We start from the raw sequence: 24,398 nt of genomic DNA on the forward strand, positions 1-24,398 counted from the left end.
TTAGGGTGCCTGCTAAAAAAACATATATAATGTTTGGGGGTTTTGAGTAATTTTCTAGCAAAAGAATGATGATTTGTACATGTAGGAGAGAATAGGCCCGGTATGGAGGTGGGTTTTAAAGCCCTGTATTAAAGTGGTTAAGCAGAACAAATGTCCAATTCAAAAATACACGCACCTCTCCGTCAAGTTAAAAACTGATAAGGTGCTTGCCATTGTAGTGTTTAGTATGCGGACAAGAGAGGTTTTTAATTGACTGCTGCACCTCTAAGGTGAGCTAAATGCACTGCGATTAGATCCTAAAGAACCCAGTGGGGGTTCCCACGATGAGCTGGAAAGGCTACCCCTTTGAAAGTAATGCAATGCTGCTGGCTCTCACAGCTAATTGCAGCCACCCCCATTATTCTCTCACGCAGCGATCACATGAAAGTGATTGGCCCTGCCCGCATACAGTCTGCATATTGGGCCAATCACTTACATGATCGCTGCATGAAAGAATACATGTGAGCGGCCACAATTAGCTGTGAGAGCTTGCAACTTTCCACTGCTTTCAATGGGGCTGCCTAATCACAGCAAATTGTGGGAAACCCTGCTGGGATACTGGCATCTATGTCTTCATGTAAATGAAATGTCTTTACAACCTCTCCTGAATGATTTAACTTGACAGATAGTAACCCAACTCAGTTTTGCTGCGTTTACATGTTGCGTTTACCCGCGTTTGCGCTTAGAAGCATTTGGCGCTTGAAATGCCTCTAAACTCAGCTTCTGAACCCATTTTTTTGCATTCCAAAAAAAGCCTCTAAACTCAACTGCCTAGGAACGACTGTAAACGACCCTGTGTACATGTACTGATAAGATAAAATAGAGAAGAGTTCAGGAGCAGTTGAAAAAAATGCCCAACTGCTCCTAAACGTCCATTTAGCAGCAGAAGTGTACATGAGGCCTTATATCACAGTGCGGGTATAAAACCTTTGCATGCCCAGAAAAGAGCTTACAAGTTTGGAAACTTTTGTAAAATGTAAACTGACTTTGTGTGGTCTGTAAAATATATTGTAACTGGTAAGTAAAATGTGTATTGTGGATTGCAAAAGGACTTTATAATAAGCTGTATCTCCAAACAAGCAGAACTGTCTTTGCTGACTGTGTAAAGGACACTGTTAACCATTTTTATCTAGAGTCCTACTATGTCCAGAACCAGTCTTGCATGGCATGTTCACTACACAGACATGCACTATGATTACTGATGTTTAATTCACAGACTGCATCCTATTGTTTTTAAAAAGAATTTCATTCAAGTGTCTGCAATCACCTACGGCATGTGAAATGCATCTAGAATTGATGTGGTGCCGTTTGGGACTCATTTATCTTCTGACTGCATTAGCAGACCTCAATTTAGACAGGGAACATCCAAATCGGCAGAGGTCCTTTCCCACTGGCCTCTCACACAATCCACGATATCTCAGCCCCTCTCAGCCATTTTAGCCAAGCACCCAAGTGACTTAATTAAATCAGAATCTTGTCTTTCCTTTATCTTGCCAAGCAACAGAGCTGGACTGTCTAGCTGGCTCAAAAATTTACAACCTGCTACATTAATACTGGGAAATAACCTCAATTAACCGCTTCAAAACTGGAGACTTTTATACCCAACAACCAGAACAGTATATACATTTATAAGGTTTATATATAATTATAATACAGTTTTGACACCTCCATCTACTAAAATAATTATTTTTTGCCAGAAAGGGTACCATTTAATGGCATTTACATACATATTTATGTGTAGCTGTACTGTTCGAAGTATTAAGGCTAATGTGATAGGAGCACAGTAGATGTACTGAAATCTGTACTGTGTGCATCGAGCATATTGTCCCTAGAATTCTATGTAAAGTTTGACTTCTGAGTAAGTCCATCTGTAGTTTCAGCCGCTCTCTACTCTAGTGACATCACAATTTCGTCACTATAATCCCTTACTGTGCTCTGCTGTATGTTACTGCAAGTAATTCCCATGCTGTAGTTGGCTAACCAAGCAACAGAAAAGCATGTATGGGATTTCCCTGAAATCCTGATTATTGACCAATTGTCTCTGTCTTCCTTGCATTCCAAGATGGCAATGCTTATACAGAGAATTTTAGCATTATTACTAAACCTGGGGACTCAGGACAGCTTTTAATATTTTTTTTTATCTGTGTGGCACATCATTTCTATAGTTTAACATATACAAATTGTGTAAACCTAGTACTAGAGGGAACACATGGAAAACTCAGACTGCCACACATATAATAATCCTGAATACTGCATCTTGTAAATCGTATAAAACAAAAAAGATCACTACAGTGATTATGAAGCGATATTAACTTATTGAACACACTGTACTCATATAGTGCCTACTCTCATCTATCAAGAATGTGAGAAAATTAGGTGTAATATTATACCTTATATATAAGTATACTTAGAGCAAAACTCTATAGGATTCATAAAAAAAGAATTTTGTTTGAATTTTTTGCACATATTTGATTAAACCTTTAGGCTGGGTTCATACCATTGCAAATTGTATGTGGGTTTCCCCGCATCCAATTCGCAATAGCAGTAGATTTTGAGTGGCTCTCTATGGAGCGGGTTTACATATCTCTGCTGCAGATCCAATGCAAATTTGTACAGGAGCCCTGTGTGTCATTTGGTCCATTTCAGGTCCGAATTCAGCCCAAAATTTTGACTGAAATAGGACCTGAAACGGTGAACGGGGACGCACTCAACCCCTGCTGGGAGCCGCTTCGGTATTAGGTGTGAACCCAGCCTTATGGCGCGTACACACGATCATTTTTCGGCATGTAAAAAACAATGTTTTTAAAAAATGTCGTTTAAAATAATCATGCTTCACATAATTTTTCGAGTTTTGAAAAACGACAAAAAAAAATTCGAACATGCTGCATTTTTTAACAACGTTTTAAACAATGTTGTTTTTCGGGTTGTAAAAAATGATCGCGTGTGGGCTTAAACAACATGAAAAACCCACGCATGCTCAGAAGCAAGTTATGAGAGGGGAGCGCTCGTTCTGGTAAAACTACCGTTCGTAATGGAGTGAGCACATTTATCATGCTGTAACAGACAGAAAAGGGCAAATCGTCTTTTACTAACACAAAATCAGCTAAAGCAGCCCAAAGGGTGGCGCCAACCTAATGGAACTTCCCCTTTGTTTTTTACAAGCCAAAAAATTATCGTGTGCACGCGGCATTAGAGTTTTGCTATAGGTATACTGACAGTATACAGTATATACTCGAGTATAAGCTGAGTTTTTCATCAAAATTTTTTGTGCTGAAGATGCCCCCCTCGGCTTATACTCGAGTCACCTTTTTGCGCCTAATCTCCCAGAATTTGGGGACCCGGTACTGGCCAGCCGTAGGTCCCCTGGACCCCAAACTTGGCACACATGTAGCCCCACTCTTCCTGTGCAAAGTTTGATGTCCGGGGGACCTACGGCCGGGGAGCACCAATTTTTCAAAGCCGGGCACTCCTTTCATAGACTCCCATGTTAAACTGCAATTTCTCTGGTCAATTTGGGGACCCAGGAAGGGCCGGTCTTAGGTCCCCTGGACCCCAAACTTGGCACACATGTAGCCCCATTTCTCCTCTACAAGTTTGTTGTCTGGGGGACCTACGTCTGGGGAGCACAGATATTTCAAAGCCGGGCACCCCTTATATAGACTCCCATGTTAAGCGTCAGTCTAGTCATGGATACAGTGAGGCATGGGCACAGTGAGGCATGGACACAGTGAGGCATGGACACAGTGAGACATGGACACAGTGAGACATGGACACAGTGAGACATGGACACAGTGAGGCATGCACATGGACACAGTGAGACAAAGTGAGGCACAGGGAGGCATGTGGATGGACACCCTAGGCTTATACCCGAGTCAATACGTTTTCCCAGTTTTTTGTGGTAAAATTAGGTGCCTCGGCTTATATTCGGGTTGGCTTATACTTGAGTATATACGATATATGAGGTATAATATACACCTAATTTTCTCACATTGTTGATAGATGAGAGTAGGCACTATATGAATACAGCATGTTCAATAGATTAATATCGCTTCATAATAACTGTGGTTTTATTTAAGACAACTCATCTCTTTTGTTTTTATAAAATCCAACATATGACAACAGGTTTAGGAATGTTTAGAGAAGTTTAGAAACTAAGGAACAAATTAAGGTTAAAAAAAACTGTGCCAAGATCTTGCACACTAAAATATTTACATATTCTGAACAAGCAATAACTTCACTTTAAAACAAGGTCTTATTCATCTCTGTATCTATAAGCATTGTAAAGAAATACATTTTTATAGTTCACAACAAAGGTACTGTGTTTTTCTATGAGAACAAACCCTGTTTAAAAGAGAAGTATATAAAAAAAAAATCCTCAAAATCATACTTACCTAGGTGGATGCAGTATCGGTCCGATGTTGTATCTGTCTCCTGCCCCTCTGCACTGAGAACCCAGTGATCAAGCATCGGTTTTCATAGCTCTGTGAGCAGAGAGCTGTAGATTGTCAGTCACAGCTCTCTGCTCTGCCCGCTCCTCGCTAATTGGGCTGTGGAGGGGGCGGGGCGACCGACACAGGCTCTCAGCAGCTTGCTAAGAGGCTGAGACGGGTGTCAGTCCACTCTCTTCTGAAAACGAGTCACAGGAATGCAAAACCAACTACACACCTGTGATCCATGGGAGGAGTACAGCCAAACGAGCTTTGGATATACTTCGCCTTTAAATTCACATTATAAACAGCTAGAATGCTAGACTTATTTTAAAGCTCTTTGACTGCTTGTTAATTCATAAAAAAATTATTCCACAGTCTGGACATGGGTACTATTTAGGGTGTAACTTTGTATTTATTTATTAACAAAACATACACAACAAAACATTTAAAATGTGCCCATCATAACTGCTTAAATGCAACTCAGTAAAAAAAAAAAAAAAGAAAGGATCATAAATCATGGCAATGTTTGTTAAGGGCACATGCAATACTGCACATTGAAACCGGGGATTGTGTAAACAAGCTCTGAATCTTTTTTGTGATCTTATTCTGAGTACACTAACCTTTCTTGGGATTGGACTGACCAGATCATTTTTAAGTATTTGGATATACATTTTATATATATTTTTTTTTTTTGGGGGGGGGGGGCATTCTTCTGTCAGAATATAGATCACATTTGGGGCCACATGATGGTTTTATCATTTATTTGTCTGTTAAGACTTTTATATAATTATATATAAAACATTTAATTTCAGCAATGCTAAACTTTTTTTATAAAATAATAAATATACAAAAAATGTGTTTAAATATAAGTAGAATGCACCTCCTATCTCTCTCTTACATCGTTTCATCTCTCAAATGGAAGATTTTTTTTCAGCTGTTCTCCAATTTCCTGTTTTAGACTAGGTTCACACATATGCGTCTCTGCAAGCCGCATTTTGCACAGGCATGGCAGACCATTTATTTAAATATGCTGCTGTGCTTCCTGAAACGTAGGGAAAAGGTTCCTGCAGCATTTTAGACCAAACCCGCACAGAAACTCTAAGTGCAGTGTGGTTCCCGGTGAGGGTGTGATTTCCAATGTGTGCAGTGTGCCATTAGGATTGATGCCCCCTGCACGCACCCAGTGCGCTATTCTGCGTGGATGGTTGCGGCTGCGAGAAAAGGTGCGGACCCACAGTGGGAACCACCGGCACAGATGTGAACCTAGCCTTAGGGTGGCTATATTTGTTCTCCTAGGCCCCCTTTGTGCATGTGATTGAAGCCACCCTTTCCTGAGATGGACTACACATCTACGAGGAGACACATTCAGCTCTATGGGAATTTTATTGCGCATAAAGCAGAGCGTTTGATGAGAAATACCAGCACTGCTTAGTCTACACTCATAGTGATGAGGTACATCAGTGGAAGATAGGGAGCAAGCACAGAATAAAAAGGAACCCTGAAAACAACATTAAGGGCTTGGTCACAAGCGGAGCTGTGGTATACATGATATTTAAGAATGATTTATGTAAAGAAACAGTGATTGTGCTTTTTGTTTGGGAAATTACATTCATTCCAAAATTGGATGTTTAAAGCAAACTAAATTTTGAAGTGCTTTTGTTCAACATTCATCAAGTGATCAAATGTACGAATGGGAATTTTCATATGCATATACGTTCGAAAATCTCTACTAACGTATGGCCAGCTTTAGTCTTTTTCAAAACTGTTATATTGTATGATTTCCAGATAAAGAGTAAAAATCATTTCCGGATTAATTTATCAGAGACATTTTAGAATAGTTTATTTAGACTTAGCTGACAAGGAATGACTACGGCTCACCAAACAAAGTTGATTTCTCAAGGACATTCTACACACCAATCAAAAGTTATGCGCCCTGCTTTATTTGATTTTTTTTAATTTTACAGCAGAGTGTGGCCTCATTATTGTCAAACACACAAATGTTCCTGTCAGGATTTTAACAACTGCCTTTGCTGAACATTTACTGTGCAAGTGGGCCGTGCTGTGGCCTGTCAACATGTTCAGTATGAGGAGTAGCTACCGTAATTGCAGTCTAAGCTAACAGCATGAAACAAGCAGATGTTTCGTAAAGTCTGTTTAATTATCTAAAGTTGTTGAGATGGACTGCACTTAAGCAATATACAAAACTGATTTCAGATTGCCAAGTATATTTTAATATACTGTATGCCACCGATTTACAATTACATCTAAAATATGTTAGTATACACCTTTTAAAGCGGATACCTTACTTTGTATATTAAAGTTTATCAATTAACAAATACATTGTTGATACTTTAAACAGCAATAACAGACAAGTAGTAATAAATAGATGTGATGTCTGAATTGTGGTTTAATTCCCCAGAAAATCATGTCTCAAACCGGAGATAGATGGATCAAAATTTGGCCTGTTCAGCAGGGACCAGTCGATTTTCAATCAAACTGAGGGCAAGCTGGTTGGACAGAAGTTGATCTGTTTGCTTGGTCAGTGCTGCCAGCTATAGCTGATGAACATATTCTGATGGTGAGGAAGTATCTCTGCTGTGAGAATACAATAGCTCAGCAGGAGTGTTTCCCCAATTCACCTCCAATTGTTCAACAGGTTGGTTGGTTGATTTCATTCAACATTTGTTGAATGAAAGAAAATGAATCATACGTGGTCTACCATAGAAGTTTGGCCTTGTTTGTGTAGTTTTTATCTTATCTTGTAAAACAGATAAGATAAAAACTAACAATCACTGACAATCTACAGCTCTCTGCTCACAGGGTTCTGAAAACCGAGCGATCTGCAATATTTGATCGCTCCGTTCTCAGTGCAGAGGCTCCGAGGGACAGATGCAGCATCGGACCAATACTGCATCCACCTAGGTAAGTATGATTTTAAAAGAAAACTCTTTTAAACAGGTTCTGTTCTCATAGAAAAGCACAGTACTCACTACCCCAACAGATTACGCAAGAATTTAGGAAATTCTATAGCTCTCTATACAACCTAGACAAGATACCGCCCGCTCAGGAAACGGTGCTGGACTACATCTCTACATCCCTTATGCCCTCCCTACCGACTGAAGAGCGGGAGAGTCTGGAGGATCCCATCACACTACCTGAGCTTCAGCTTGCCTTGAAAGGCGCTAAGCCGGGCAAGGCCCCGGGTCCAGAAGGCCTCACCGTCACTTATTACAAAACCTTGCTCCCATCCCTAGGCCAACATATGGTGCGATTATACAACAACCTGGGCAGGTGGGTTTTGTACCGACTAGAGAGGCCAGGGACAACACTACTAAAGTTCTCAATCTTTTGCACATAGCGGTCAACAGCAAAACATCATGTATATTTTTAGGGACAGACTCCGAAAAGGCATTTGATTGGGTCGACTGGCAGTTCATGCTGACAACGTTGAATTACATAGGTCTTGGCGACAAAATGCAGAATTGGGTCTCTGCGGTCTATATGGAACCAACTTCAAGGGTTAGAGCCAATGGAGTACTCTCTGAGCTGTTCTCTATCACCAATGGGACGAGACAGGGGTGCCCCCTTTCGCCCCTTTTATTTGCACTTTCCTTAGAACCCTTTTTATGCCACGTACAACTAAACCCTGACATCACTGGTATATATGCCAATGTCACAAGGTGTCCGTCTTTGCAGATGACCTAATGTTTACCCTCACAAACCCCAACATCTTCCTACCGAATCTCTTATGAGAGTTTGACATATATGGCCGGTTATCTAACCTGAAGATCAACCTGACTAAATCAGAATCTATGGGCATAGGGATACCACAACAACATCTTACTCAGCTCAAAGACAGGTTTAACCTAAAATGGACAGGGGTGGCACTGAAATACCTGGGGACATGCAGTACAGGCCAAAAGTTTGGACACACCTTCTCATTCAAAGAGTTTTCTTTATTTTCATGACTGTGAAAATTGTAGATTCACACTGAAGGCATCAAAACTATGAATTAACACATGTGGAAATTATACATAACAAAAAAGTGTGAAACAACTGAAAATATATTTCATATTCTAGGTTCTTCAAAGTAGCCATATTTTGCAGCAGACACATCTCTAGAACTGTTAAGAGGAGACTGTGTGAATCAAGCCTTCATGGTAGAATATTTGCTAGGAAACCACTGCTAAAGAAAGGCAACAAGCAGAAGAGACTTGTTTTGTGCTAAAGAACACAAGGAATGGACATTAGACCAGTGGAAATCTGTGCTTTGGTCTGATGAGTCCAAACTTGAGATTCCTCGACCCGGTCATTCCTCTCCTGTAAACAGGGAACATAACCCACTTGTCAAGATTTAAGGAGCTGTGTCCATCCATGGACGATAAGAGAAACTAACCTTTATAACCCCTTTGAGATAATTTTATAGTTATCTTTTTTTTTTCTGCAGTCACAGGTCCTCTTCTCTAGTGATGGTGGATAGACTTTCCTCCTGGAGACTGCAATGGTCACACAGTGTGAGAGTCACACTGTCTAGGAGTACTGTGAGCCCCAGTTGATGTCATGAACCCCTGGGGGGTTTTGTTCATGACAGCCAGGGATCACAGGAAGTTTATGAAGTGTGTTGATGTTAGCCATCATTCAACTCAGAAAATAAGTGGTGGCTGGGAGCCGAAGCAATGATTCTGCAGGGAACAGGTATTTTGTGTAACTTACAAAAGCTGCTGGGCCATAAGGATGCTAAGTTAGAATGCGTGTACATCAGAAAAGAGCTGTTTAAAAGACAAGGAACAGGAAAAGCGAAAAGGAACCCAATCAAAATTTACTAAAATTACCAGCAGTCACCCAGAAGATACAATACTTTGCCAAGTTCTGCCATATTTATTAATAATCTGCTACATAACATAGAAATTACTATTGCCATTTGTGCTCATGTAGAATTATTAAAACTCAACAGGATACTGATAAACTACAGATTACTACAGAGTGATCTTGACAAAATGTAGCAACATTTGTTAAAGTAAATGAAAGTTAATCTTGAAAATTTTAAAGTTTTGCACTATACGAAATAAAAGCACTGCCTCCTGTACATAAAATGTAATACAGTTGGCAAATAGAGCTGTTGAAGGACTGTGGTACTGATTAACAGTAAACTTGGCAACAGCAGCAGCACTTAATGCCAAGCTGCAAAAATAAACAAAATATTGGCATGGAGGATAAAAGAATACTATTATATTATTGCCAGGGCTGTATTCAGACATGCCAATGCTCTAGGCATATCTTAATGATGGCATCCTTAAATAGCAACTCATATCATGCAATTAATTGGGAGAAAATGTTAACATTATAGTAGTTACAGTTACTTTTCCACTGTAGTGACCAACAATTAAGAGAAAATAAATATGGTTTCATAAACGTAGAGCCTTCTGTCTTTTTTTTATCAACAAAATGGAGTAAATGAACAGAGAAATGCATATGAAATCAACATTTGGTGTGACCTTCCTTTGTTTTAAAACAGCATTAATCTTTCAAATTCTTCTAGATACACTTACACACAGTTTTTGCAGAAACTCAGCAGGTCTGTTGTTCCAAACATCTTAGAGAACTAACCACAGATCTTTTGTTGATGTAGGCTGCCTCTAATTCTTCTGTCTATTCGTGAAATCCCAGGCAGACTCTGTGATGTTAGGATCAGGGCTCTTTATGGGCCAAACCATAACTCTTTGTTCTTCTTTACGCTGAAGTTTAAAAGCAGAGCTCCACCCAAAGGGAGAAGTTCCACTTTAAGGCTTCCAAAAGGGGAGAGGAGTTACCTGGTTTTGACAAGTACCCGCTCCCAGTTTTGCTCGGATTGCCTAGGCAATCTGAGCAGAAGTTCTACTTCCCCCCTCCCCTCCCCACAATCACTCGGGACACGTCACAGGTCCCAGAAGACTGCAGGGCCATTCACAATGCACAGCATGACTCACAGCCGGGTGCCCACAGTTGAGATGTCGATGCCAGGGCAAGAAGACGGAGAGAAGGAGCGGCTCTGGTAAACATATTGCTGGATCCTGGGACAGATAAATGTATTTTTGTTTTGTATTTGCTGACTTTTAATAAACACAAAAACGACTGGAGCTACTCTTTAACAAAATTGGCTATAAGTTTGGGGTCATTGTCCTGCTGCAGAATAAATTTGGGACCAATCACATGCTTCCCTGATGATATGGCATACTGGATAAGTATCTGATGGATTTCTGAGAATTAAGGGCACCATTGATCCTGACCAAATCTCCAATTCTATTTTCAGAAATGCAGCCCCAAACTTGCAAGGAACCTCCACCATGTTTCACTGTTGCCAGCAGACACTCAATAATGTACGGATTGGATCTCAGCATGAACAACCTGTGCAATCGAATCATATATGGACACTCTGGTCATGCATAATACAAACCGATAAATCTTTTTTTATAATTACATCGGACCAAGAAACAATCCATGCATTGCTATTCTCACATATCTATGAGGATAAAACATCATCAAACGTACATAGGACGATTAAAGGATCACTAAAGATTTTTTTTTTTTTAGCTAAATAGCTTCCTTTACCTTACTGCAGTACTGGTTTCATGTCCTTATTGTTCGTTTTTGCTTTGAAGTGGCTGTAATTCTGCTCTGATCTCCACACTTCCTGGTTGTCTTTTTCCTTATAACCATCGTACTGGGAGCTTTTCACTGTAGGTCTAAGCTGTCATTACTGTGTGTCTAAAACTTAACAGAACCAATCAGATTCATTTTAAAAACAAAACACTGCCCTGGATTTGTTTGTTTTTGTTCTGTGTGTCTCTCTACTTCACAGGAACATGAAAACAGTTTAAAAGTGAAACTAACCTACAGGCACATTATATGATTGATTTTTTATCTATTTGTAATCGTTTTTAAAAGGAATCAGTTAACTTTTATGTCTCTATTCCCTGTAAACAGTCATTTCAGCAACAACATTTTTTTTTCCTTTAGTGACCCTTTAAGTTAATAAATTGTATCTCCAAACATCTATATTCATAAAATGTAAACACCGCATAAAAAACTTGCTAAAATTAATGTTTAAGACAAATGTAAATGACATGATTCAACACCTTAATAATGCATAACGAGGTACCCTAAAAAAATCATAATGATCTTTACTAATAATCGCTTATGAAACAATTAAGATATAATTCTACATTCAGAATATGTGGGATATGTGAGAATAGCAATGCATAGATCCGATGTAATTATGGAATAAGATTTATCGATTTGTATTATGCATGACCTGAGTGTCCATATATGATTTGATTGCACACATTTGTTTGTGCTGAGATCCAATCCGTGTGTGTAGCTCTTTACATCTTTCCAGCTGTCTGTGGTGATAACTGGTGAGCCATCCTGCTGGGAGAAGAAAGAAAGGCTAGGACAGCCGCACTCCAAAAAAATCCTGGTTTATTAAAAATTGGTCACAAAACTACATGCCACGGCCAAAAAACAGAAAAAAAGCTGACGTTTCGCACTATAGCTTAGTGCTTAGCTATGAATAAGCACTAAGCTATAGTGCGAAACGTCAGCTTTTTTCTGTTCTTTGGCCGTGGCATGTAGTTTTGTGACCAATTTTTAATAAACCAGGATTTTTTTGGAGTGCGGCTGTCCTAGCCTTTCTTTCTTCAAGCCTGCATTATTATTGCATTGCCTGCACCCATGGTTCGGATCTAAGGATAGTGGTTCTCTGGTTTCCCTGAGCGGTTATTTCTTTTTTCTCATGCTGCTGGGAGAGCTGATGGGGTTAACACCTCAAGTTGTTAAAAATATACAAAGCTGTGTCATGTGGCCACGCCTATTGACAAAGGCAGAATGACGAAACGCAACTGGGCGTAACCACGTGGCTTGAGATACTGCCAGCAACTACAAACTCTACCCAGGCATCACCATGGTTAGGAGATCTAAGGAACGGTGAGAGAGATTGTGCAGGCTGAGCGGTCATTATTACATATTGAAATGCTGTTTTTTAAATGTTTTATTGTAAGTGCAATTTTAAAGGGGGGTTTGTATGGCAATAAAAGCCTTAACAGGAATTACGCTATGAGGTCTATTTCCCTTAGTTACGAGACACTGAGACTGGTGGAAGACCCAGATCTTGAGTGATTCTATGTTGCAAAGATATGACCCAAAGGCGTATGAACTTTGTTTATCTAGTGAGTGCAAATTTTGAGGGGAGCAGTTTTCACAAGGTGTGGTGAAGGTTTTGCGTATCTATACACCTGATAAAACCTCAAAGAAAACTCAGTGGAGAAGGTTTATTATTTGACTCACCTGTCCCAGGGTGCAACAATTGTTAAATGTTTGGGAGCAAGGTGTGCAGTACACCAGAAGAGCGCTGCTTTTGCTGTATTGATTATAATGGATTGTGATCGTTTTTAGCATATGAGTTATTGGATCTGATCATACTGCCTGTATGAAAGGGGCCTAACTGAGCAATCTTTGATTCACCTCTGATGTGTTGCAAGGTAGTTAATAAAATAAATAAAAGCTTGTCTTGTATATCCCTTAAATATGTAGAACAACAAAAATGGGGAAGGTTTTCAAATACAGACACAGTAGTTTTATATGCCATTGACAAAATAAGGCCTATCGTGATCCTATAGGGTATTCTGTCATGTTTTAGTCCTAGGAGACAAAAACAGATGCTTCACAAGTACATTTTTCATTATCTACTGTCACTCCTGATATTACAGAAATTATTGTGCATACTTCAATTTGTTCCCAGCAGACAGCACTAATGTAGAAAAAAATCAATGGAGAACTAACTTACGTGTCATATACGTTAAGCAGCCAGTTCAGACACATATCTACACAGAGAGGCACATTAACCAGATCTTTGTGTTTTTCTTCCAGGCTATCATAGATGGAGGTAAGGATGCTGATGATTTCCGGGACAGATAGAAGCTGTTGGTTTTGATTGAGTTCATGTTGTTTGAAAATGTTGTGCGTGGTGCTCAGTTCCAGTAGATCCACTAAAGGAAAAAAGACAAAACAGTCACTTTTGAATATGAATAAACCACTGTTTGTTTCATTTACAGATGCTTGTGAAACTGCATCAATTATTATGTGCTATAAAGACAAACTCTACAACTCTATGATTGTACTTAGATTAGAAAAGAAGAATTATGAAAGACAAAGGTTACATTCACTCTATATACATTCAACTGACCTTGAATATTTTCTTATTTTTGTATTGAAAATCTTATTATTCTGTGATTAATCAGCCCTTTTCTTGGTCTTCTGTTATAACTGCTTTAAAGTGGATGTGAACCTGATTCATGAAATTTGAGCTGGGCACATACATCTGCAGTGTTTTCTTATCTCTCTTTAAAGCACTAAGTCCTGTGGATTTCTTCTACTCCATTCTTCTGCTATCAGCCTGAGAACTTCTGACAAATTCTCTGACACGTGATAAAACCAGCCTGAAATTTGTGTCAGGATGGGTGCTACAAATAGATTAGCAGAAAGCTGCTTTACACACAGGACAGCTCTGAACGTGTCTGCCTATGTGGAGGGGGGAGTGTGCCTTTAATTCCAATCAGCTGTCTCCCAGTGTAATCCAACACCACACTGCTACTGCTGAATGAGGAAGTGGAAATTCTAACATGATGTACACTTTCTAAAACGTACATAAAGATGAAGACAGCAGATATACATGTAAAACGTATGTAGATAGATCTGTTTCATCTTTGTGCATCACCTGAGGTTGTTCACATCACTAGGTATATGTGAGGGTTTACATCCACTTTAAATTACAGCAGATCTAATGAGGTCAACTAAATATTTACTAAACAGGACAATACGGCAGAATTAAACTGTCTCAGTCTTTACCAACTGATTTTAATCCTTATACTATTATCCTTAGTAAACAGATAGGAAGGTATATATAATATACAGTATACTTGTTTTTTGCTTATTTTTTTACCTTTCTTGAATTTCTTCCTGTTTTTGGCCTAGGCCAAAATGATGTCATCCATCATTTTGGCCAGAGGGGCTTTCTCTGCTAAGCACACCCTCCTGCCAAATGCAGATGCATTCCAGGAAGTAAAAGCTACATGTATCACCTGCCCTTACTCAAGATGGCTGTGGAAAGAAAAACTAGGGGGGAGGGTAAGGGGTAACGGCATTTCTCAACACAATAAAGCATTGAGACATGAATGATGGGGAGTTTGCTTTGAGTATATATATATAAAAAAAATAATGAAATGGCAATTTTTCAGTTTGTGGTGTTCAGATACAGTTAAAGTAGTTGTAAACCCTTACAGACCATTTTTACCTACAGGTAAGCCTAGATTAAGGCTTACCTGTAGGTGCAAGAAATATCTCCTAAACGGTTTAGTAGATATTTGCAAAAAATACAGGCACCGATGTCTACAGCGCATGCACCGTAGACACTATGCATACTAGCTCATCATGCCTTTGTCTTGCAGGGTGTATTTTTTTTCCCAGAGGCTTTACTTCCTCTTTACGTTCTGCTTTAAATTATATGTAAACCCACGCCTTGTAAACCAACCCATTCAGTTTGAAATTCAGTAGAAATGAAAGGCACAACTTCTATATATACATTAATACCATTTTTTTCCTAGGCGATCACATACCTTCTGTTCTAAGCTGCATAAGGAGATTAGAGAACTGGGGAAGGAGAAACTTCAACACACCAAACTTCTCATTGAATGGCTGTGCATGTTAGGACAAGTCTGTTCATTAGACTGTGCTTTTTAATGTTTAGTGAGGTCAGTTTTTAATAGGAAAACGGTAAATGGCAGGAACACCAGGTATTCCCCACAAAGGAAGCAATACAAAGGGGGTTATTTACAGAAGGCAAATCCACTTTATAAATGCAAACTACAAGTGCAAAGTGCACTTGACATTGCACTGAAAGTGCACTTGGAAGTGCATTCGCTGTAAATCTGAGGGGAAGCTCTGCTGATTTTATCATCCAAACATGTGCAAGCTAAAATGTTGTTTTTTATTTTCCTTGCATGTCCCCCTCGGAGCTACAGCGACTGCACTTCCAAGATTTTCTTTCGTAAATAACCCCCAAAGAGTACATGGTACAGCAGGCACATATCAGGAATATGAAACGTTAGGTTTACATATTCTTTAATTTCATGTCAAGGTCGAACTGAGGAAAAATAAAAATACCCTTTAGTCCAGATGTGTATTGATTTAAAAAATAAATAAAATAATGCAGCTAAATCCCAAGTCTGTTATTGTATTAAATTGGAGTTATTGCACTGCACTGTGTTATTGCACTGCACAGTGTTATCATTCTAATAGGTTTCTAGGAACTGGAACTAGTGGGCAAAGCCTTTGGACAGCCAAGAGGAGAAAGGAGTATAGGGGAGACCTTTGCAGTGTTGGTATATTAGGGAACCCCAAGTTCAGGTTATTAAGTTACAGCTACAGAATGATTTATTCAGACACATAACAAATGTATTACATTTTCTTAATGACAATAAGTCAGTACAAAACAATGGGTACAAAAAAAGATATTTAATTTTTAACGGCAATGTCATTTTTAGTGGAACATTTCTTTAGGGCTATAGAGAGCTCAGAAGGGGAGAAGGAGCCATTTTTCTGGCTGGCTGTCTTTGTAGCAGTGGGTGTATGTGTTTGGAACTTCATCTGGCAAGCAGGCAGACTTGGCGTGGTATCAGCACTGAATTAAAATTACAAATGTCATTCTATTATGGTAACAGAATATGACAGGTCTGGGGGAAGCTATAAATCACAACACCTCGACAATGAAAAGCGAATGGCTTCGGAGGGCACAAGCTTTTAGAAAGGTTTTGGCAGGGCTTGATAGCCGGTCATTTGCTTACCTCAAAAATAGAAAAACACTTAATAGTTCTCTTGGTGACTTAAGCAATATTACTAGCCAACAACATGTCATCCAGGGCAAAGACACAGCATTTGAGATTCGATTTTTTTTTTAAACTGCCAACATGACAAAATAAAGTCAAAATTTGCAGAGATTGCAATGTGTGAAAACTTAAAGTGGAACTAAAATATATTTTCAAAAGTATAAATGTAAACTTTAAAGTGATTGTAAAGGCAGAAGGTTTATTATCTTAACGCCAGGGCCTTTTTTCAGGGGGAACTTGGGGGAACTCAGTTCCACCACCTCTGGCTCAGACCCTTTGGTGCCTGCTCACCACAATCACTTGTAAACACAGAAGTCTGGTTTCTGTGTTTACAAGTGACAGCTCTGCACTCTGTGTGTAACCCTCTGAACTCTGCACTCTGTATGTAATGCAATCCTGGCATTTAATGCCCCTTTAAGCCCCTTCTACTGTTTTTGAAATCTGAACGGGGTCGTGGTTGAGTTCCTGCACCTATTTTCTGAGAAAAAAAGCTCTGCTTAACGCATTCTATGTATTAAGCCTTCTGTGCGCAGAAGCTCCCTCAGTCCCCCCCCTAATACTTACTTGAGGTCCCTCTAGATCAGGGCTTGACAAATTTGCTTTAAATCTAGGAGCCAGCTAAAAAAATTATGAGCCATGTTTTGTAACCACTTGCCTACTGGTTACTTTCACCTCCTTCCTGCCCAGGCCAGTTTTCAGCTTTCAGTGCTGTCACACTTTGAATAACGATTACAGTCATGCAACACTGTACCCATATGAAATTTTTATAAATTTTTTTTCACACAAATAGTTTTCTTTTGGTGGTATTTAATCATCAATGTGGGTTTTCTTTTTTGCTAAAAATAAAAAAAAATAAGTAATTTTTCTTATTCACTGATGGGCACTGATGAGAGGGCATTGATGACACTGCACTGATGGGGCTGCACTGATGGGTACTGCACTGATGAGCACTGATGGGTACTGCACTGATAAGCACAGATGGGTACTGCACTGATGAGCACTGATAAGTACTGCACTAATGGATACTGCACTGATGGGATGGCATTGATTAGAGGTCGACCGATATTGTTTTTTCTGGTTGGCAGAAATCTCTAGGCGGACATGTCCGCTGAAAACGGTCCGGCGGACCATTTTCAGCGGACTGTCCGTCCGTGTGTACGGGGCCTAACACTATACAGCCAATTGATTGAGTAATAATGCGCTAGTTCAATCAAAACACTCAAACACCTAATAAAATATGAGTGCGTGACAAATACATCAGTGAAAAAATAAATGCACATAATAAAATAAATGAAAAAATAAATATATAGGGGCAGATCCACAAAAGGATTACGCCGGCGTAATTTAAAATTGAAATTTTAAATTTCCTGCGTCGTATCTTTGTTTTGTATCCACAAAACAAGATACGACGGCATCTGGGCTCGATCCGACAGGCGTACGTCTTAATACGTCGTCGGATCTAAGCTGCAATTTTTCGGCGGCCGCTAGGTGGCGTTCCCGTCGAAATCCACGTTGAGTATGCAAATTAGCTAGTTACGGCGATCCACGAACGTACGTAGGCCCGGCGCATTTTTTTACGTCGTTTTCGTTTGGCTTTTTCCGGCGTATAGTTAGAGGTGCTATATGGTGGCGTACTCAATGTTAAGTATGGCCGTCGTTCCCGCGCACAATTTTGAATTTTTTACGTTGTTTGCGTAAGTCGTTCGCGAATAGGAATTTGCGTAGAATCACGTCACCGTCATAAGCATTGGCTTGTTCCGGTTAAATTTCGAGCATGCGCACTGGGATACCCCCAGGGACGGTGCATGCGCAGTTAAAAGTCGGGTCACGACCTATTTACATAAAACACACCCCCATTACATCCATTTGAATTCCGCGCCCTTACGCCGCAAGAGATACACTATGCCGCCGTAACTTACGGTGCGAATTCGTTGAGGATTCAAAACAAAAACAAGTAAGTTACAGCGGCGTAGTATATCTTAGATACGCTACGCCAGGCGCACTAATGCGCCATTGTACGTGGATCTACCCCATAGTCTTCTTCACAAATTGATAAGCGACTTGTTGAAGTGATAATAAAAGTGCTGATCCAAAATACGAATTTAAGAAATTTAAGAATTAAGAAATTTTCAGTGACACCATCTCCATCACCAGGTGCAATGCCCGCTCACCTCAGGAAGCAACCCCACTGGGTCTAATCGTGCCTTAGAGATATCCTAATCTCAAATGAACCCGACTGGATTGTGTTGCTGTCTCAGATCTTTTCAATAAATCCTGGGTTGTGTAGATAACCGCTGCTCTCTGGGATAGCTCAAAGTGAGAGAAACAAAAATGTAATCGCCCAAAATTGTATAAAAAGGTATGAATTTATTAAAAAACAATATTCACACTCACAAAAGTATCATCTTGTTAACTGCATGATAAACACAGTATGGAAAAAATCCACGAGGAACAAGAGGCTCTCCTCCTCACCTCTATTGTCCTGTACAGAGACACCGGAAATTACATCACCAACTCCTCCCGATGTGTTGCGTCACAGGTCACGTGACTTCAAGGGATATTCCTTGAAGAAGTCACGTGATCTGGGACTTAATGCGTTGGGAGGAGTTGGTGACATAATTTCCGGTGTCTCTGTCCCCAGCAATAGCGGTTAGGAGGAGAGCCTCTTGTTCCTTGTGGATTTGTTTCCATACTTTGTTTATCATGCAGTTCACAAGATGATACTTGTGAGTGGGAATATTGTTTTTTTTTATAAATTCATACCTTTTTATCCAATTTTGCGCAGTGAAATTTTTGTTTCTCTCACTTTGAGCTATCCCAGAGAGCAGGGGTTATCTACACAACCCAGGATTTATTGAAAGGATCTGAGACAGCAACACAATCCGGTCAGGTTTGTTTGAGATTAGGATATCTCTAAGGTGTGATTAGACCCAGTGGGGTCGCTTCCTGAGGTCAGCGGGCATTGCACCTGGTATTGCACTTGGTAATGAGATGGTGTCACTGAAAATTTCTTAAATTCATATTTTGCATCAGCACTTTTATTAACACTTCAACAAGTCACATTTTATGTTTCAATAGTATTTTATTCAAGTTTTTTTACAGTACAGAGTAAGAACCACCGCATTGACTTTTAACAGTGTATAGTTGTCATAGACAGTGTAGCATACAGTTTAAAACATGATAATCTGCCTTCTACTCAGTTAAGGCAGGATATAAAAATCTCTATTGTATTTATTTTCTCATCTATTATCATGGTTGTGGAATCATTATACACGTTATACAGTGGACCCAACAAGTCACTTTTTAACAATTTATGAAGAAGACTATATTTATATTTATTTTTTCATTTATTTTTATTATGTGTATTTATTTTTTTCACTGATGGCACTGTGTGTAATATATATATATTTTAATATTATGTGTATGGTCCTGTCACACACTCATATTTTATTAGGTGTTTGATTGTTTTGATTGAACTAGCGCATTTATTCTCAATTAATCAAAGTTGATTGGGCGGCGCTTCACAGTATAGATGGACAATGATCCAAAACACACTGCAAAAGCAACCCAGGAGCTTTTAAAGGAATAGAAGTGGAATATTTTGCAATAGTCGAGTCAATCACCCAATCTCAACCCAATTGAGCATGCATTTCACTTGCTGAAGGTAAAAATAAAGGCAGGAAGACCCACAAACAAAGAACAACTGAAGACAGCTGCAGTTAAATCTTGGAAAAGCATTAGAAAGGAGCAAACCCAGTCTTTGGTAATGTCCATAGGTTCCAGACTTCAGGCAGTCATTGCCAGTAAAGGATTCTCAACAAAATATTAAGAATGAACATTTTATTTATTATTATATTCATTTGTTCAATTACATTTGAGGCCCTGAAAATGGGGGGACTGTGTATAAAAATAGTTGCAGTTCCTAAAATGTGTACTTGATATTTATGTGTAAACCCCTTGAATAAAAGCTGAAAGTCTGCACTTCAATTTCATTTGGATGGTTTCATTTTAATTTTATTCTGGTGGCATACAGAGACGAAAATATTAAAACGGTGCCTGTGTCCAATTGCTGTATATATGGACCTAACTGTATATACTATACATATAGTATATACTACTTGCCTTGTACAACAGTGTGAAAGATGCTGGCACATTATAAATGATGTACTTAAAATAAGGAAATATATAAAACTAGAACATAATGGGGGGTGGATTAACCTAAAAGCAAATAGACTGTGCACTCTGCAAGGGCAGTAGCACTTATTTTCCCCAGAACTTCCTGAATACGGTAAAGCTTAACTTTGTAAAGAATACCCAATGAGGTGCAAGGAAAAAAAATAAAGAACAGAACAGAATATGTGCTTACACACGATTGGATAATGGAAATCAGAAAAGCTGTACCACATGGTTCTTGGGAAAATTAATGCAACTTCACTTGCAAAACGCTTACTCTATTTGCCTTTAGTAAATCTACCCACTATTTGCGAGATACATGTTTTAAGAAATCCCAACTTACAACACAAAGTTTTCTGAAGTCTCCTTATCTTCATAGCAGTGCGATAGGCAGAAAACCTCACATTGTTTAAATCTCCTGTAAAAGAAAAAAATGTTTATGCTTGGAAGAAAGGAAAAGAAAAACTGGGCATGGCAGTGACATAACTTACTGAATAGTTTTCACAAAAAAACATTATTTATTGTTAAAATCAAAGATGAACCTCTACATTTAGGTACTTCGTCCTGGGCACAGCTGAGTTTCCCAGACAGAACTATATGCAAGTCTTGGAAAACACCTTACATGTTGGAAATTACTTTTACTTGGTAAAGGAAAATTGAAATTCTTCTTAAGGGCAAACTCATGGTGATTTAACTACTTCCCGCCCTCATGACATCATAGGATGTTGTGGACTTTAAGAGTCTATGCAGGCATCATCCAGATATTTTTTCAGCAGGCGATTTCCTATACTGTAAATGCCACCCTTGTGGCTGATTAGCCAGTGGATTGCTTTTACAGGCAGTGAGAGGGGACTTCCATGGGTTACCACAGAGCTGGCCGAGGACATGATTGTCCCCAGCCATCTCTTTGACCCTGGGAGGCTCTGGCAGATGTAAACACTGCCATTTTCCCCCTAAAAAGCAATGCTTTTTTTTATGTCATGCTTTCCAGGGTAGAGGAGATGTCTTAGACCCCGTGGGCCAGATTCAGATAGAGATACGACGGCGTATCTCCTGATACATCGTCGTATCTATGCGACTGATTCATAGAATCAGTTACGCATAGATCTCCCTAAGATCCGCCAGGTGTAAGTGACTTATACCATCGGATCTTAGGCTGCAATATCACGCTGGCCGCTAGGTGGCGCTTCCGTTTGTATACGCTACAAATATGCAAATGAGGAGTTACGCCGATTCAGAAACGAACGACCGCCCGTCGCCTTTTTTTTTACGTCGTTTGCGTTCGGCTTTTTCCGGCGTATAGTTACCCCTGCTATATGCAGTGTATCCTATGTTAAGTATGGCCGTCGTTCCCGGGTCAAATTTTGAATTTTTTACGTTGATTGCGTAAGTCGGTCGCGAATACGGATGGACGTAATTTACGTTCACGTCGAAACCAATGACGTCCTAGCGACGTCATTTGGAGCAATGCACGCTGGGAAATTTAGGGGACGGCACATGCGCAGTTCGTTCGGCGCGGGGACGCGCCTGATTTAAATTCTACACGCCCCCTAGCCGCGGAATTTGAATTCCGACGGGGGATTTACAATACGCCGCCGCAACTTTAGAGGCAGGTGCTTTCTGAATACAGCACTTGCCTCAAAAACATGCGCCGGCGGATCGTAAATCATCTAAAGATCTGCTAACCTATCTGAATCTAGCCCCAGATGTCTCCATAAAGAGGACCTGTCATGCATTATTTCTATCACAAGGGGTGTTTACATTTCTTGTGCTAAGAATAAAAGTTTTAAAAAAAATTTAAGGGACAGTGTAAAAATGATAAAATAAAAACAAAATAAATAATAATAATGAAAAAAAGTTTAAAGTCCCCTTGTGATGCACGCAGAAGCAAATGCATACGAAGGCTGCGCCCATATATGTAAACGGTGTTTACACCACAAATGTGAGGTATTGCTGCGAACGCTACAGCAAGAGTAATAATTCTAGCACTAGACCTCCTCTGTAACTCTAAACTGATAACCTGTAAATAAATGTAAGTGTTGGCTATGGAGATTTTTAAGTACCGTAGTTTGGTGCCATTTCATGAGTGTGCGCAATTTTAAAGTCTGACATGTTAGGTATCTTTTTATTCGGCCTAACATCATCTTTAATATTTTACAGAAATAGGGTTATATAGTGTGTTTCCTTGCAAAAAAGTTAATTAAAGTGTATTTTTTTCCCCAAAAATTGCATTTTAAAAATCACTGTGCGAATACTGTGTGACATAGAAAAATTTCATTAACAACCATTTTATTCTCTAGGGTCTCTTCTAAATATATATATATATATATATATATATATATATATATATATATATATATATAATGTTGGGGGTTCTGAGTAATTTTCTAGCAAAAAAGTACAGCTTTTTACATTTAGGAGAGAAATGTCAGAATTATCCTGGGTGGGAAGTAGTTAAATAACAAAAAATAAATAAACAAACCTGTTCTGAAAAATACTTTATTTTTTAATGCAGCAGCCACCATAAGATGCAGCTCCCGTTATTTAGCCCCACCCCCAAATGATCCACTTGAAATATCTATAAAAAATGTTCACTTTCTGAAAGTCACAATAGAGGCATGGCCTACCCTAAACCCCATTATACAATACTGAGGCCTCAATTACATATTCATAGGTTTGTTTGTTTCTGGGGTAGTTGGGGGGTTTCGTTGGAAGGACCAGCTCTATGTTAAATCAAATCTAAGTATTCTTATTTATTTTATTTAATATTTAATTTACAAAACAGTGAACAGAACTGTAAGTATAATACCCATAGGGGTTGCTGGCAATAAATAATTGTGAACAATTTAGGTGTATTTGTCATAATGTGACAGAGAGAACAGCTTCATAAATAGTGTCTGTAATAAAGGGTACATTTGCTTTGACAACAAATAAGGTAACAGTGTTGAAAAAATATTATGGAACAAGCAATCAAATAAGTAATGTCTAACATTGCTCCAAACAATTGATATGCAATCTTTATTATGTCATTACAATTTGCACCTCAAGAAATCATCAGGCATGAAAAACTGTGCATGACAATCAACTATATACATTTCTTTCTGCCAGTAATTATGTATCAGCAAACACATGCTTTCTCAGCGGGAACTGTAATCAAATGAAAATTAAACTTGCATATATTTACATTTAGCTTGGAACTTTAAACAAATACAAAAAATTTAATTTTTGTACTATTTGCAAAATGCAAGGGCTGATCCTCAGAAAGAAGTGCATAATACAGCGGGTAAAATAATTATAGAACATGCCACTATTTCTCTAGGTAAAAATGTTTCTAAAGGTGCTATTGACATGAAATTTACACTACATGTCGTTAACAACCCATACTGTGGCAGCGGGCAGGTTGAATTCCCTGGTTGCATCCAGGATGCAGTACATATATACAGTGCCTTGCGAAAGTGTTCGGCCCCCTTGAACTTTGCGACCTTTTTCCACATTTCAGGCTTTAAATATAAAGATATAAAACTGTATTTTTTTTTTGAAGAATCAACAAGTGGGACACAATCATGAAGTGGAACGAAATTTATTGGATATTTTAAACTTTTTTAACAAATAAAAAACTGAAAAATTGGGCGTGTAAAATTATTCAGCCCCTTTACTTTCAGTGCAGCAAACTCTCTCCAGAAGTTCAGTGAGGATCTCTGAATGATCCAATGTTGACCTAAATGACTAATGATGATAAATAGAATCCACCTGTGTGTAATCAAGTCTCCGTATAAATGCACCTGCACTGTGATAGTCTCAGAGGTCTGTTTAAAGCGCAGAGAGCATCATGAAGAAC

The 24,398-nt window shown here is 39.1% G+C and overlaps 1 protein-coding gene across 11 annotated transcripts in view; it reads right to left on the reverse strand.

Annotated features, from left to right (window-relative positions):
• UTRN (utrophin) overlaps nt 1-24,398 on the reverse strand; it is a 910,930-nt gene that overhangs the window by 98,336 nt on the left and 788,196 nt on the right. For all 11 annotated transcript variants that reach the window (XM_040350827.1, XM_040350824.1, XM_040350828.1 and 8 more), the window contains 2 exons: nt 20,904-20,978; nt 13,291-13,492 (listed from right to left, as the gene is read on the reverse strand). In XM_040350827.1, coding sequence (XP_040206761.1) covers nt 13,291-13,492; nt 20,904-20,978 — 277 coding nt within the window. The remainder of the gene's footprint in view (nt 1-13,290; nt 13,493-20,903; nt 20,979-24,398) is intronic.

The sequence above is a fragment of the Rana temporaria genome, chromosome 4 (assembly GCF_905171775.1).
Source record: "Rana temporaria chromosome 4, aRanTem1.1, whole genome shotgun sequence".
Classification (NCBI taxonomy): Eukaryota; Metazoa; Chordata; class Amphibia; order Anura; family Ranidae; genus Rana; species Rana temporaria.